Source organism: Pleurodeles waltl, chromosome 7 (genome assembly GCF_031143425.1).
Source record: "Pleurodeles waltl isolate 20211129_DDA chromosome 7, aPleWal1.hap1.20221129, whole genome shotgun sequence".
In the NCBI taxonomy this organism is placed as follows: Eukaryota; Metazoa; Chordata; class Amphibia; order Caudata; family Salamandridae; genus Pleurodeles; species Pleurodeles waltl.
In genome coordinates, this window is record NC_090446.1 from 111,759,290 (window position 1) to 111,774,639 (window position 15,350).

The 15,350-nt window shown below is 41.2% G+C and overlaps 1 protein-coding gene across 3 annotated transcripts in view; it reads right to left on the reverse strand.

The window, feature by feature from the left end:
• The window catches only part of KCNQ2 (potassium voltage-gated channel subfamily Q member 2), a 312,417-nt gene that overhangs the window by 34,508 nt on the left and 262,559 nt on the right, over positions 1-15,350 (reverse strand). Inside the window, exons 12-13 of one of the 3 annotated variants that reach the window (XM_069243204.1) lie at positions 11,935-11,988; positions 854-1,083 (exon numbers count right to left, since the gene is read on the reverse strand). In XM_069243204.1, the coding sequence (XP_069099305.1) occupies positions 854-1,083; positions 11,935-11,988 (284 nt within the window). The remainder of the gene's footprint in view (positions 1-853; positions 1,084-11,934; positions 11,989-15,350) is intronic. The other 2 variants (XM_069243203.1, XM_069243202.1) reach the window with 2 other exon arrangements.

A 15,350-nucleotide genomic window follows, 5' to 3' on the forward strand; every position in this document is an offset into this window, starting at 1 on the left:
GAAGAATCATACGGCAGTGCAGGGAATGCACGGGAGATGGAGGAACAGGGAAAGTACTGTAAAGGGAAGAGCCTGGCATTCGCTATCCTGGAAGGACACACAGAAAACAGGTCAGAGAGGAATGCAGGAGGGGATCTTGGATGCACAGGATGGTGTGACACTGCAAATTCTCTGGAATTGTGATTATGTGGAATTCATAGGGTGGGACAGGCATGAAGGGCCTAAATCAGTGACCGCTGTAACTGTCACTTTGCATCATGGTGGGAATAAAGGGGCTAAAGATGCATTTTAAATGGTTAAACCAGTAGAAAAGAAAGTGTTCTTTGTGTCATATCCTCATACACACAACTATGGTCACGAATACTTGTAGAGACCCCAGAGAGTGACATTCTTCATCAGCACACATTAGTGAGTCCAAATGCATTTTATGAAGCCCAGAAGTGCAAGCTGTAGGCACTCCCAGAATAGGTCTTATGTAGAACCTCTCAGACTCTGAGTTCAATGCAGTCAGAACAGGGTGTAAAAACACACACACATACACCCAAATAACATGCACACCTTCAAACCCCACACACCATTAAAAATATACACTTATAACCTTTACATCTGAGAGCCCTTCAACTGGATCCACATGCAGTCAAGGAGTCTACAGTCAAGTTAAGCCACAAATTGGGCCTCTCGTGTTTAAAAACTTTCGCTTGCTCTGGGCCTATTCACTCTGATGCTCACAACTTGACACACTCAGAACTAGAGACAAAAACATAAATACCCACAAAAGAAAACAAATACTTAAGAAACTGCACAGAGTCACATTCACACTTGTGCAAATGTTCTCTGCTTCCCCATCGCTCACCCTCAGAGTTTTGCCGGGACCCAGCTCCCTTGATCCGGAATGCCTGTCGCGTGCGACAACGGTCTCCAAAGCTCCAACTCTTGGGTACTTTGCTAGGGCTGTCATCTGGATTTTGCTCCATGCTGGGAGATCTGCGCATGACCTGGGCTTGTGCCTGAGGAGAGCCCTTCCCTTTTGCGCCCATGCCGCGGGGACTGGAAAAGACACGGTCCTTCAAACTGACCTTCTGACTGTCCAGAGAAAGAAAAGAAAGTGATTTCCACAAGGGGTATGACCAAAAAAGTACTGCATTGCCAACAAAAACGCAGCCATGGCAAAATCAAGCAGAAGGGTGACAGCTTAACAGAACAGTTGCAGAACCCAGAGACTGGTTGTATGCTGCATTGTGATTGAATCAGAAGAGCTTTCAAGTAAGACTGGAACATTTAATATGAGATTCCAATAATAGAATGTTCTGACTTTGTTTGCATTGTTTTTCTCCCCACATGTTAAAATGGTGTACTCAGATTTTCTAACAATATATTAATGAATACTGTCACCAGTATTAAAATCAATATGTAAATTGCTCAAATTGAAACAAATTTAAAGTAACATTTGGACTGCTTAGAAGATCTGTGTCCTAGATGAAACTCCTGATTTCGCTGATAATTTTGAAATAGTAAAAGTTTTCAGGTTTCATATTTCATGAATCACAAAGGCCCTTGGTCTAGTCCATGTACAAATTCCAGTTCAAGTGCAAACACCACCTGCCTCGAATCAGGATTATGACTCAAGCTCTAATTGCACCAGGTGTTTGCCTGCACTATTTTATGCCCCGTAACGCCTTGTGCAAATTTTAGTTTGTGTACCTGAGTATGGAGACAAGGGAGGGAATGCAAGTAGCATTTCCAAGTTCTGAAATTCAGAAATGTGCATTAATGGTACAACTACAAATAACCATAATGCACAGTACCCCATATTGCAAGTTTGCAATTAGCATATTGATTCTGTGGCAACATAATTGAAACTAAAGTGAGTAGCTCATTACTACTTACATATTAGGGGTTATTGTATGCAAACTCAATAGTAGACTTCTAGTCAACCTTGAAATGGAAAAAAGACTTAATGGACTTACTAAGACTGAAGCCTGTGATCTGAAAGTTGCACACAGATTGCTGCAGCAGGAAGTCAACGGTAATAAGAACCGTCCAAGCCAGGGAGGAGAAGTAAAGCTGGCAAGAGTTGTCACAGCCCTGTTCTACCCTCACTGTCGGCCACAGAAAGTCAGATAATTCCAAGCACTAACTAACCCCTTGATAATAACTGATCATAAGAATGTGGGGGAGGTAATTGAAGGCCCTATGAGGAACACGAGGAAGAAAAAGAAAAACATTAATGAAGTACAACAGGGAAACATCTTGGCAAAAACTAGGTGCCTGATTTAGATTTGGCAGACAGGATACAGCGTCATGTTTGTGATGGAGTAGCCCCCTTCGTGAAACCCTACATCAGGCCCTAAGACTAGTGGAGGATATTTTGAGAATAAATGTAAGTTCTTAATAGCTGGGTGTCTTTTACCTCTACAACGACTTGTTATCAATTTCATTTGGATGTTCATCGTGAAACATATTTACATTATACTATGGCAACTTCATATATATCACATCAGATCCACTTGAGTTGTTACAAGATGGCACAATATTGCAGATAAACCTTCCTGGCTGAGGTTACTTTAAATTTGATACAAAGCACACTGAGATGAAATTATCTGTTGAGAAAGCACCAGTCAAGGAAACACGACACCATCTTAAGTAGCTATCGTTCTATACTTCACTGGAAAACTAGAGACCTATGCTCAATTTCAATGTATGGAATGTGGAATTAGAAGGAAAGTATGTTCAGCTCATTAAAGGTGTGGACAGTTAGTGAGTCGCAATGTAGCAAACAGGACATCAGACAGTGTGGACATCGTTCCTGATCCCCGGACATGGCCATGATTATGCACTATGGTTTCCATAATCCTTGATCTCCTTGAATCTATTTGTATTTTTGATTGAATCCACTTTGGATTTCTTTGATTTCCTTTGAGTAGGGGACAAACGCCAGAACTTTAGTGATCAGGCATCAGTCACAAGACTTGCACTTACACATAATTGAAAGACCATCTTACTAGCGGTGATGACATGGGAATAGAGGGCAGCCAGCAGGTTAAATGCTATGGGTATGAGATACGGTGACTGGCTTCATATATCCTCTGAGCACCTCTTTAAGGGAGGGTCTACAGCCTCAGCAACAATAGCTTAAATCTGGTCTAAGTGTGATCCCGTGGAAATCTCAATTATTGGGTTGCGTGCATTTCAAGTCATTTCTGTTCCATTGTATGTACACCATTTGTGTAATTAACGCTAGTGGAAGACTTGATGCAAGCAGAAAATGCCTATTGGAATTGTGAAACTGGATGTGTGCCACGGCTGGATGGGGTGCAAAAGCAGCATTCTAGAATCTAAATGGAAAAAACATTCAGCTTATGTCATACATCCTTTTTGTGTGTGAGGGCCTACCCTCTGTACAATGTTCATTCAGACCACCATCCAAGAATAATTTACATAATACCCGGAATTCTCTTGGGAATTATGTGTAGTAAAAGCTGAAAATGTTTGTAATTTTGCCCACTCCTAATAATGAGTTGTGACACATCCATGCAAGTGCTTAATAATAATGACTGGTTTCTTGTTTCATTACTGGAGTGTGCTGAGGTTGTCCAAGTGATCACTGTTGAAAATTGTAGAGGATCTAATAGTCGTCACTGACTGACTTAGAATTAATCTATATCCATTACACTCTCTTCTCCCATTCTCGCATTCCAGACCACCCTATTCATCGTGCGCCAGCCCTACTGGAAGCATAAAATTCAATGCAGATTTTGAAGGGTCGTTGGAGGAGGAGGAGGGAAGCATCCCATGCCCCCAGAGTGGAAGAAGAAAAAGAAAGTGTGAAGGAAGTGAGATTGTGGCAGTCAGGCATGCATCTTGACATTCCAGGAGACAGGGAAAAACATTCTCCTTTGACTGGACAGTCATGCAAGAAATAAAGAAGCAATACATCCTTAGGTCATTCATCATCACGTCACTCCTAACACGTGATAACACCCAAGCTAGCATTTGTCCCACACTAGAATTTGTGTGACCTAAATAAATGCTAAAATGAAAAGGTGCAAAGAGCTAATACTAAAACTGTCAATACTATTTTGAAATATAAACTGTTTATGATAGTTAAGAAAAAAGGACCAACATTTCTAAGTTTTTCAAATAAGGTCAGGTAAATGATATGGGTAGCTTACAGCACGTGATTTGCTAGCTAGCCAATGTCTGTCACATTGACACTTCACATAGCAAGAGTGTAAGCTTTACATGCATACACATGGATGGCTCATGGTTAAGTGAAGTAGATTCCTAATGAGATTAGAGTAACATGCATAGGTTTTGAACAATGGCAATAGTAGAGCAAGCACCTGCCAATCCTCTCCACCTTATGACCTTTGATCACAGTTATGTTATGTGCAGTGTCCATAAAAGACTGATTGTATACTCAACACAATTGACACCAAGGGCCTGAATTACAGTTTGGCAGAGGGGATTATTCTGTCACAAACGTGATGGATAACTCGATTCCATTATAGCCTATGGAGATGGTAATACGGCAGATGAACTATCCGTCATGTTTGTGACGGAGCAACCCATCCACCAAACTCTAAATCAAACTTATAGTCTCTTCCAAATGTTAAAATCTGGGTATTCTAGTGTGATCCACAGGCAGGAGAAGAACAAATAAGGGCAGACTTGGAGAGTAGATTGACAAAATTACTCACTGACCCTAATGTCTAAATAATGGTATTATATTTCATTTAGCATTCTTTTCATTTATTTTTTATCAAAATGCGGTACCAATTGATACAATCCCTATTTAAGATTTCACTCTGGATGGACTTAAATGGAATGATGAAATGAAATGTGACATTGCTATCTTTAAGTGAGAATGTTTCACGGTTAACTATCAGCACAGTAAAAGACCTTTGATAGCACAATGTTTACATCTCCTTCTTTCCAATATATGTATTCAAATTAAGCCTCAGAAAGCTGGTGTAACCTGTGGCCACAGTCACAGTAAACTGTCCTAAAGTTGGCACTCACTCGTCTTAGTCTATCTACATTGACCTAAAGCACCAATGCAAGAAAATTCTAAGACAACAGTTACAGGGCCTGACTGTGCAATTATCTCTGCAACTGATTTATTTTATTCCTTCCTTATTTCAGAGAAATGACCATCCTAGTTATTTTACATAATTTTGTTTTTTTTATATTATGCAAAACTAAGGGGCTCAGAACGAGTTTGGTGGTCCGACCATTGGACCGCCAAACCTGCGGGGGTGAGGCTGCCGTCATACCGGTGGCCTCACCCCCGTCATATTACAATGTTTCCACCAGGCTGACCAACTGAAACATTGTATTATGATGTTTCTGCCTGTCAGTCCGGCAGAACAAATGTGGCAGCATTGGCCTCAGCTCCCTTCAGAGACACCAGCACCCTTGGAATGTGCACTGTCTGCAAAGCACACAATGCACATTCGGAGGGTGCTGGCAGGGTAGCCCCTGTACTGCCCATTCAATGGGCAGTGCAGGGGCCCCCTCTGGCCAGCAGCACTGGCTTTCTGCCTGCCTTTCCATGGCGGTGAAAGTGGATTTGTGATCAGGACAGCGATACTGTCATGGGCACTGCCGTGGCTGACCATGAATCTGACCACCACCAACCTATCGGGATCTGCGATCCTAGTGGTTGTCCGACCACCAGGGTTGTAATCTGGCTATTGGACCACCAGGACTGCGGCGGTCCGACCACCACCGCGGGTTTGGCAGACCTCAGACTGCCAAACCCGTACTGACCCCCATAATGTTTATTTTATTCCTCATCACTAATTATCAAAAGGATGTATGTACTATTGCGTTCTACTATTAAGTTACCTCCAGAGCTACATAAAAAATACATTAATGGTGTCACAAAAATGAATGTCAAACACAGCTATACTTCACATGCTCACACCCAACAACATATCACAATTACATGTTCAAACAGGTTTTGACCCCATTATAGTTTCTGACTCTACTTTCAGACAACACACCTCAGTTTTTAAATTCTATTAGTAATTACTAATGATGGGTAAAGTAAATAATTGTATTGAAACCTCCGATTCTAGGAATATAAAAAGGGTAGGTGATTGCATAACAAGAAGATAAAAAATATTAATCCAAAAGGTTGCAGAAATCATGAATAATAACTTGGACGAGGTAGCTTTGGAAGTCTTTGACACTGCAATAAATTATTATACATAACTTTCCGGGATAATTTTATCCATGACTGTCTATGCTTAAACATTACCTGCAAGGATTATCCTACATTTTTACTTACTACCAATATGGAATCATTCATTCACTTATTTATATGAAAGTGTCTTGAACATATATTGTTTTTACAAATCTTATATTTGTAGGAGCCAGGAGGTTTCCATACGTGCTGGGTATATCTTACCACGAACTTAAAAAACAGGAACATTAACACATAATAACTGCTCTGGATTTTTGTGGGGTTTTTAATTTGGCTGAAGATTGTCAGTCTGAACGAATCAGTACTCTCTAGATTATTTTCTAAACATTAACCCTATCAACCTTCCATCCAGTGGTGAGACAATACATCCCACATGATTAAAACTTAAATCTAAAACTGAAGAGTAATACTCTTAAAGCCCTTTTTATGTGTTTTGTCTTCATTTGCAAACAACTATGCACACTTTAGAAAATAATTATGTGGTCTGTTTGTTTTAGAAAGGCTAATACTATTCTTCATAAAATGCTGTCAAATTTTTGCTAAGATTCAAATACCGCAATATATTTTTTACTGCTGAATGGCTGATAAATTTGCATGTTGCCTCATATAAATAACAAAGGCCACCATACGTGTGTTACTGCTGAAGGGCTGATGTATTTGCATGCTTCATGTAAATAACATGGGATTACAAGAAGGTTATACAGTAATTTCCTTGTTTTGATCTGTACTGTATTTTGATTTTTGTTTTTAGGTACATGGGGCTGGGATATGGAGTCATGTACATAACTTCAATCAAACACTTTGCAGAAGACATTTTTGAAATGGCTTCTTGGCCTTCTTCTCACTGCCCCTTGACATCCTCCATATACAGGTTTGGGGCATTGTGTCACACTTCTAACCTAAAGGTTAACCCCTCGCGATATTGGCTCAAGCGCTACAGTTTCCTTGCTTAAGATCATTATCTGCATGAGCCAGCTGAACTCAAGGACTCGCCTAAATGGAAGCATCTACTCTGGAATCAGTAAGTACTTGATGCAATGTAACATAAGTATTCTGCTTTCTGGTCACAGCTTTATTTTATCACTGGAAATACCCTGGTACAATTATGAAGATGGCCATGTGGTAAAACCCTGTTGAATAATTTTTAGTCTGTAAGGCTACTTCGCAAAGTGACCTGCATTTGAGCTGGTTTGGAACCATAAAGCAAAGTTAACTTTTTATTAAGCTGCATTTCAGAATGCTTACAATGGCATAATTTACCAAATGAAGGGACGATTATGCTCTGCCTCATCTGCTTGCAATGTTTGCATGGAAGTGGTAGAGGCAGAGGTCAACTTTTGGTTCTTCTGTCTAACTTTTGAAAGGTTACAGAACAGTGGTTAGTTCCTTTGTTTGGAACAACCAGGATTAAAACCTATAAACCAGTGGTCCCCAACCTTTTGACTTCTGTGAATCCCCACATATTCACTACTAGAACTCGGGGACCCCCACTGAATCATTATTGGAATCCGGAGACCCCCCTACTGAATCATTACTTAAAGCTGGGACCTAATCTGAAAAGATTATTTAATTTTTGAAGGAGTCGCTGACCCCCTGAAGAGGTTTTGGGGACCCCCAGGGGTCCCTGGACCACAGGTTGGGAAGCACTGCTCTAAACCAATCCTGACACTCCACAAGTCAGCATTGGCTCAAGTGTTTGTGTTTCACATTTCTAACTTTTGTTTGCTTACAAGCAGAGTATATCATTGTCTACAGAAATAACACAATCCCCGGAAGAAGACTTTGATTCTGGCCATGCTATAAAAAGTATTGATTGAGAGTATTATGCAATGACAATCAGGCCCTCATGACGACCATGGTGGTCTGCGATAATGTAGCGGTAATACCACCAACAGGCTGGCGGTACTAACCGCCACATTATGACATTGGCAGTTTTGGCTGAAGCCAAACTGCCAATGTACCACTCCTACCGACACAGCGGTAACAGCCGAGGGGCTTGAGATATACATCTCCAGCCCAGCGCCGCCATTGTACCGCCGGCGGAATTACCTCCATACATGCACACCTGCAACACACACCCGCATTTCATGCACATACAAACATACACACACAACCCCCCTCACACACACACAACACCCCCCGCCCCCCTACCCTGTCAGAGCACCCACTTACCTGTGTCCAGGGGGTCCTCCGGCAGGAGACAGGACGGGGTGCTGCTGCCACCAGCAGCGACCACCAGCAGAACACCGCCAGGCAGTATTATTTGTCATAATACGGCTGGTGGCGGTCTACTGGCGTGTCGGTGTTGGTGGCAGCAGCTCAACCTTGCCGCCATCCGCCGGCATGGCCACAGATGGATTTCCGCCACCCGGTGGCAGTCTTTTGGCAGCCGATACCGCAGCAGTAGGCGGTCCTTACCGCCAATGTCATGATGAGGGCCTTAGTTTGTTAGGAATTTTACAATAATGCAATTTGTAATAGTAGAGAGCCCAAAAAGCATTCAACAGGATAAGGGCACACTTTGAAGTAAAGTTATGGTGAAAGGTTTTATGAACTAATATGCAGGTTAAAACAAATTCACATTCTGTAAAATATGTCCACTTTGATTATAGATTGTATTAGAGATGGTAATATGTTTCTATATTCATTACTTGATTTTTGTACTAGCAATGACATGTTTGAAGGTTTTATGATGTTTTTACAGGGGTGTTTTGTCTATAAGCTTTTAGCCTACAACGGGGAAAGTGGGGCAGTTTAGAGCAGTATAATTCTGTCTCCCACCACAGTACCTATACAGGTAACAAAATCAACCTTTGTTTTGTAAATGGCTCAAAATGTTCATCTTTACCCTATCTGACATTGCGATAAGTGCAGTAATTGCTTTATCCATAAGGAGATTTCCCAACATTCCAGAGCTTTTGAAAGGGCACTCTCCCACTTATTCCAGCTCAATATAATTAAACATGACCCACTGCAATGTTTTAGGTATGGCTCACCCTTGTATCCTTAGAAAGGAATAACCTCAATGTTCTTCAACATGACCTACTTCTATGTCCCAAGAGACAACTCACTCCAATGTGTCTAAAGTTGACCTACAACAATGTCTTTAGATTTCTTCTCTCTCAGTACCATTTGAGATGACCTACCTCTCTTTCATAGGTCTTCACCTATGTCATTTTGGAGGACAAAATGTGATCTAAAACCTTTTGGCTTATCCAAGACAAGACCCATCATAACGTTCTCAGACTCCAATCTTGCTAAAATAGGGATTTACCAACTACAATGTCCTTAGACTTCACCCACCCAAATGTAGTTAAGTATACATTATGACAGTGTCTTTTTAATCGTCCACCCTAATGGCATCAGGTAGAACCTACAGATCTCCTTTCTTGAGTTCCTCCCTCTCCAATGGGTTTAGAATCCCAATCACTCACACGTAACCTTTCTCAGACTTTTAAATTTCACTTCCTTCAAGTAGTAATTGTTTTCCCAGCTGAAAGGCTGAGCTGGACAGAACTGCAAACCTATATCATAGCACATTTTTAGACTCTGTGGGACAATCGCAACTCCTCAACTCTTCACTTTCCTGCTACAAAATTTGGCCCTTCTACATACATTTGAATTATCTGCCAAAACCCATTGCACTGCCCCAAGTTGTTTAGTATAGGTATGCATCTGTTTAAAGAAACAAAAACTGATTTTGATTGGTTATAGGAGATGAGGGGTTAGTTCTCAGCCAGCTTCCATGCCTAGTAGAGGTGACTTAGAAAGCAAACTTGACTTATTTGGAAAATGCTGCAGCTACAATAATTTTCAGGAAAGACCATAATTCACTTTTATTGGCCAAATTGATCTTTTCTTGAAATGTCACCTGTGGTTGAATGTCAGCCCAGATGTTTAGAAGTTTGCATTATCCAGCCCATCATTGAGCATTGGCAGTATATAATGAAATACTTAGAAATGGATTTCTTACAAGAGAAGTAGAATTTGTGATAGAATGTACTGAGCTCTGTAGTGACAGCGATAACAGAAATTCCAATAAATTGCATGAGCTAGTTGTGTACCAAAAAGGAGAGAAGCTCAAATAAAGCACATGAAAAAGTGAAAAAAGGAGGGAGGAACTCTAATAAAGTGTATATAAAGCAGAGAGAAGCTCCAATAAAGCACATGGGATACAGGTATTGAAAGTAATGTGATATAGCTGGTGTGCATGAAAATAGAGGTGGGCAGAACTTCCCAGCAAGTTACATAAAAACTCTGCTTCAAGATTCAGCAGAGTTCCGCCAACAGGCAGAAAATATGCAGCTTGCTCTGCAATTTAGCAGCGCAAGCAGCACTGAAAAATCAGGGCAAATGGCACCATGCTTTGGTCAAGAGCATGCATCCATTCGAGTTGATTTTGCTGCCACTCGAGGAAAAACTCTACTTGACTCAAGTTTACTCAAGTGCCATCCCTCTGGCCGAGACCGCTCATAACCACCCACATTAGAAAATTAAAATAGGGGACGCTTGCATTTTCTGTATCCTTGTGAGAGAAAAACGTAGCCATGTGGCGATTGGTGGAATTTGGCCAGAAGTCCATGTTAAAGAGTAATGCGGAGTGGCCGCAATTACGCCAATTCCACAGGCAGAATGAACCATTCCACCCACCCATACATCAAACCAGTAACATTTCATATGGATGTGTAGGGATGTAGAAATAAATGAGACATCATTGAAGCTTAGACTGTGTAGGCATGAGATTGCTTCCGCTGAAGAATGTGAATAGTTGACATTTTAAACAAGTGGAGAGCATTCTGTAGCACTGAATGGAATGGAAAATGTACTGAAATGTATGGATGTAGTGGTATTAGGTATTAAAATTAGTGAAGCACACTATAATATATATATTTATTGGGTTAGATCTACTGTGGTAGGGTAGGGGTATGGGACATATTTCATGCAACTCTATTGAGCCATTGATTGGTTAAAGCTGAGAACCCTATTTAACAAAATGAGTCAAAATGTATGGAAAAAAGTCAAGCATTTTTTTGATACGCTTAAGGCCAGTGAGTTAGGAATGGGTCAGGCCTTAAAAAAACGCCTGATGGTAATTGTGTGAAAACTACTGTGTGTTTTAAAGTGCAGGATTTCAGTGTGTGGAAATGAGTGGAGCTCTGTAATAAACACATCAGTAAAAAGAATTGTGTAAGACCTCATTGGTGAGCAAGTGGTAGGTGATGCAGAAATGACTTTGAATAAGTTAAAGTGCCTTGGGATTGTGACCGAAAATGAATGAGATCTAATTAATTTAAAAGTGCTAGGCTAGTTTTGATTAATTGAGTGAGACCTAGATGAAGTTTATAACACTAGAAATATAGGGTGGTGGAATGACACGGTAGTGAAGCACATGTATTCTGGAAAAACAGAAATGTTTAAAATCTCTATCGAGAAAGAGAAAATTCCCTCTTTGGGCGATATGTCAATTTCCTTTTATGTTCAGACCACATGGATTTCAGTGACTTGAGAGTTTTTGCTGATGCTCTTCATGCACCTGGAATTTAACCAAATAATTCCCTTGACCTCACAGGCCTGCCAATTGGAGCTGCAGAGCTTTCAAGCTGCCTGTCACCTCTACTGAGCAGAGAAGGGCATGGATGGTGAGAGTACAGGGAGGAGGCAGTAGAAATGGGAAGTCAACGCGTGCAGTGCAGGATTAGTCCAGGCAACGTCTCCCATGGTACCTAGTATCTCCACCGCAGCAGCTGCACAGGGCATCTCGGCACGCTTTGCCCTTACTGAAAATGAGGGGAGAGTACACATTAGTCCCTGCAACAAATGTCTAAATGAATCCTTTAACACTGAAAACATCTCACACCAAACTCACTGTCTCCAAAAACAGACCAAGGGAACCACTTCACCAGGTTCACTGGAAGGAGGGAAAGGTGTATGTCTTCTTCTTGGGTATGTGAGGAGCAGAATTACTGTGTAGAAAGGACGGGGGTATCCTATGTAAGGTGTTGTTGCATGGGCGTTGATAGAATAAACATTGTGTGTAAACATCCTACAGCATAAGTGGTTATTTAACCCTCTACAACCCAGCTGTCCATTAATGAGGAAACAGGGTCCATTTGTCCTTGTTTAAATTTCTCCATCACTGTGGAATTTTCTCAGAGTTGCTTATTGTGAGAATGCAATACCACCAGCTTTCCATGTCACGGTGGTGTGGTCAGTATTTTATGTTTTGCAGAAATAAACTTCCACAGGTGGGATTTGTTTTTGCACAAAAAAAGCAATGTCCACTGCACACTGGGAATTTCCTTCCAGAGTATGGAGGTCATTGTTTCTTTTTACTGTTCACAATTGCCAAGCCTTTTGTGTGCCACCAGTCAAGACAGCATCAGTGGCACCGCCATAAATACGGCGGGCCTGGCTGCACTGTTAAGCTGGTGGACCTGTGCTGTTGGACAGCTGAGAAACAGTTTCCCTTGGCGGAGCCAACTAAAGCTCTACTGTCAGGGTTTCATCAGATCTTCATGAGTTGGGGAAACAGAGAGGTGGGTGGATGAGTCATTTGCTGATTGTTCTGCAGTTGCCTCACTCCGCTTGCCTCTAAAGTCTAAGGATTGTTGCACTAAGTGGAAAAGGTGGTGCTGATTGACTTTGCACCATCTATGATTTAGGGTACCTATCATTGCTTCATTTGAGCAGATGGTTGCTGGTGGGGCCTAAAGCGCTTATTTCTGTGGACCAGCACTTATTTTTCTGCATCTGATATTTCCTAGGGCAAGAGAGGGAAATACATATATCGGAATGAGGAAGAAAGAGAAAGCAAAACTATCACAATGGGAGAGAGGAGGAACTGGAAAGAGAAAGAAAAAGGGACAGGGAGTGTCTGGTACTGGTATAAAGAGACTAAAAATGGATTTAAACCTACAACACCTTGGTATTCGGTGTGTTGACGTTTAATTGCACCAGTCACAGGCTTCTGAGCAAAGGTTCAGCTCCAGCACTCTTTCTTTTTACAAATTAAGCACTGGTAACTGTGAAAATAAATCTACAGACTTATACATGTGACTTTATTATGGTGGTCAGAATGCATGCTAAAGCATGTGAAAGTGATTCTAGTCCGGCCACTTCCGCATTGTGCATTGTTTACTGCGGCAATCAGCACAACAAAACAATATGCCATGGACTAGGTAAACAATTCTCCATTGAGTAAGAGGATATTTATTACCACTGTTGATAAATAGGAGGAGCATCAAAACCACTCAAGGCTTTATCAAGAGTTACGGCCCTGTGCCTTCACTAAGTGGTGCACTAAACAGCAGATAACACTGCATGTTACCACTACAATTAATTAAAACAGGTCCGATTCTCAATATCTGGGGAGTCTGCATTTTTTTCTCTTCCATGGAGCTACATCAGAAATCATGGGATCTAAAAAAAAATGCAATGAATCTTAGGTAAGCAGCTTTTAACAATGTGGTTCATTTTAACGAGCCGTTCCAAGTGATGCTATCTGCAACTAGAGTGAGGTTCAAGTTGTCTGTGCAATCATACACAACTCAGAGGTAGGGTAGCTACACTCACAGTTATTAAGAGCTATCAGAAGAACAATTTTATATTATGCGTAAGGCTCCCAATTGTCCCTTTTCGCTGATGTTTACAGATACATGAAGTCACAAAAAAGTGTATTTCCTGTCTGTATTATTAAAAGAGGAAAAATACAGAAAACTGTGCTCCTTTTGATTGACTTTCCCTGCTGTTATTTATGAAATAGATGTCAGTGCTGCTGCAGATTGACAGCATGGGGAGTTCTAGAACGGTATGAGATTTCTCTAAATGACTGCATGTCTTAAAATATGTTTGGATATATATTTTCTAATGTTTTCATGGAGGGGCAATTTTTTTATATTTGGATGTAAATTCTTCTGAAACTCCACTGTCAGCAAAGTATGAGTGTTTGTTTATTCATAAAAATAATAGAGTTTCCACTTCATTTATTCACAAAACACAAAATAAATATGGATAAATACTGGTAAGATCACCAAAAAATAATGTGGATAAATACAGACGGAAATGTTAAAAAAATAAATACCATAAAACCAGGAGCCTAGGGGCGGCTCCTCCGTTTGGGGTATGCAGCACATTGCAATCAATGCAGGCACAAACTTCAAAACCCAGTTGTTCAATGCACTGAAAACAGAGCAGTGAAAAAGATTCATAGTACCGCAATGAAAAAACACAAGTTGAATATCACGGTTCCCTCTGGAAGCAGCAACCAACAAGGAAAAATATGTTTTCTCATGCATTGCTATATAAGGAACACATGGGAACGAACAGTAAAAGGGTAAAAGTCAATGGCAAGAACTGCAGAAATTATTTTCAGACTGGTTTTCATTTTTGAAAATAATTTGACATTCGATGTGTCATCTTCGCTTACTCATCCAGCTTTTTCATTTCTGATTTATTTCAGTGATAATATTTAAAAGGGTAACATTACAGCCAGTGGCTGCAGTTTCAAATCTCAAAGGGGGGGGGGATGGGGAGGAGAGGGGTATACAGGGAAAGGGGAAATACAAATATTTAAAAAATCGTACCTGTCCTGCCACTGCCGGCAGCCTCGCTCCTTTTCTCACTCCTGATGGTGTCCCAGCAGTTCCTAGGACATCAGCACAGGCTCCAGATGCAATCCTGGTGCTGCTCTCATTCTATGCTTAGCATGAGAGCCGCACCGGGTTTGGTCTGAGCGGCTTGGTCTGCCGCACAGACAGTGCATTGGAGTATGTGCTATTTCTCCAATCTAGGTGTGCAATATAGCTAGGTTTAGAGAATCCTAAGTACGCATGTCAGTTTGGCTGGCCTAAGACGGCCGGCCAAAGTGCCATGCACACTTAAGTGCACTTCACGTCTCCTCCCCCCGCCATGGCCCAGCTCCACCCCTCCCTGCACCCGCTGCCTGAGCCAGCAGCTGAAAAATAAAACAATAATAAAATATTGTTTTATTTTTCATCTGCTGGCTCTTAGCCAGTGGGGCGATGCTCCTTTGCCATTGCTTGGGAGCCGCTGCTGATAACAGGACATTCCTGTTAAAGGGCACCGAAGCATAATTTGTGGTAAAAGATAACTTATATTAATGTGGTTGCACAAGTCATTA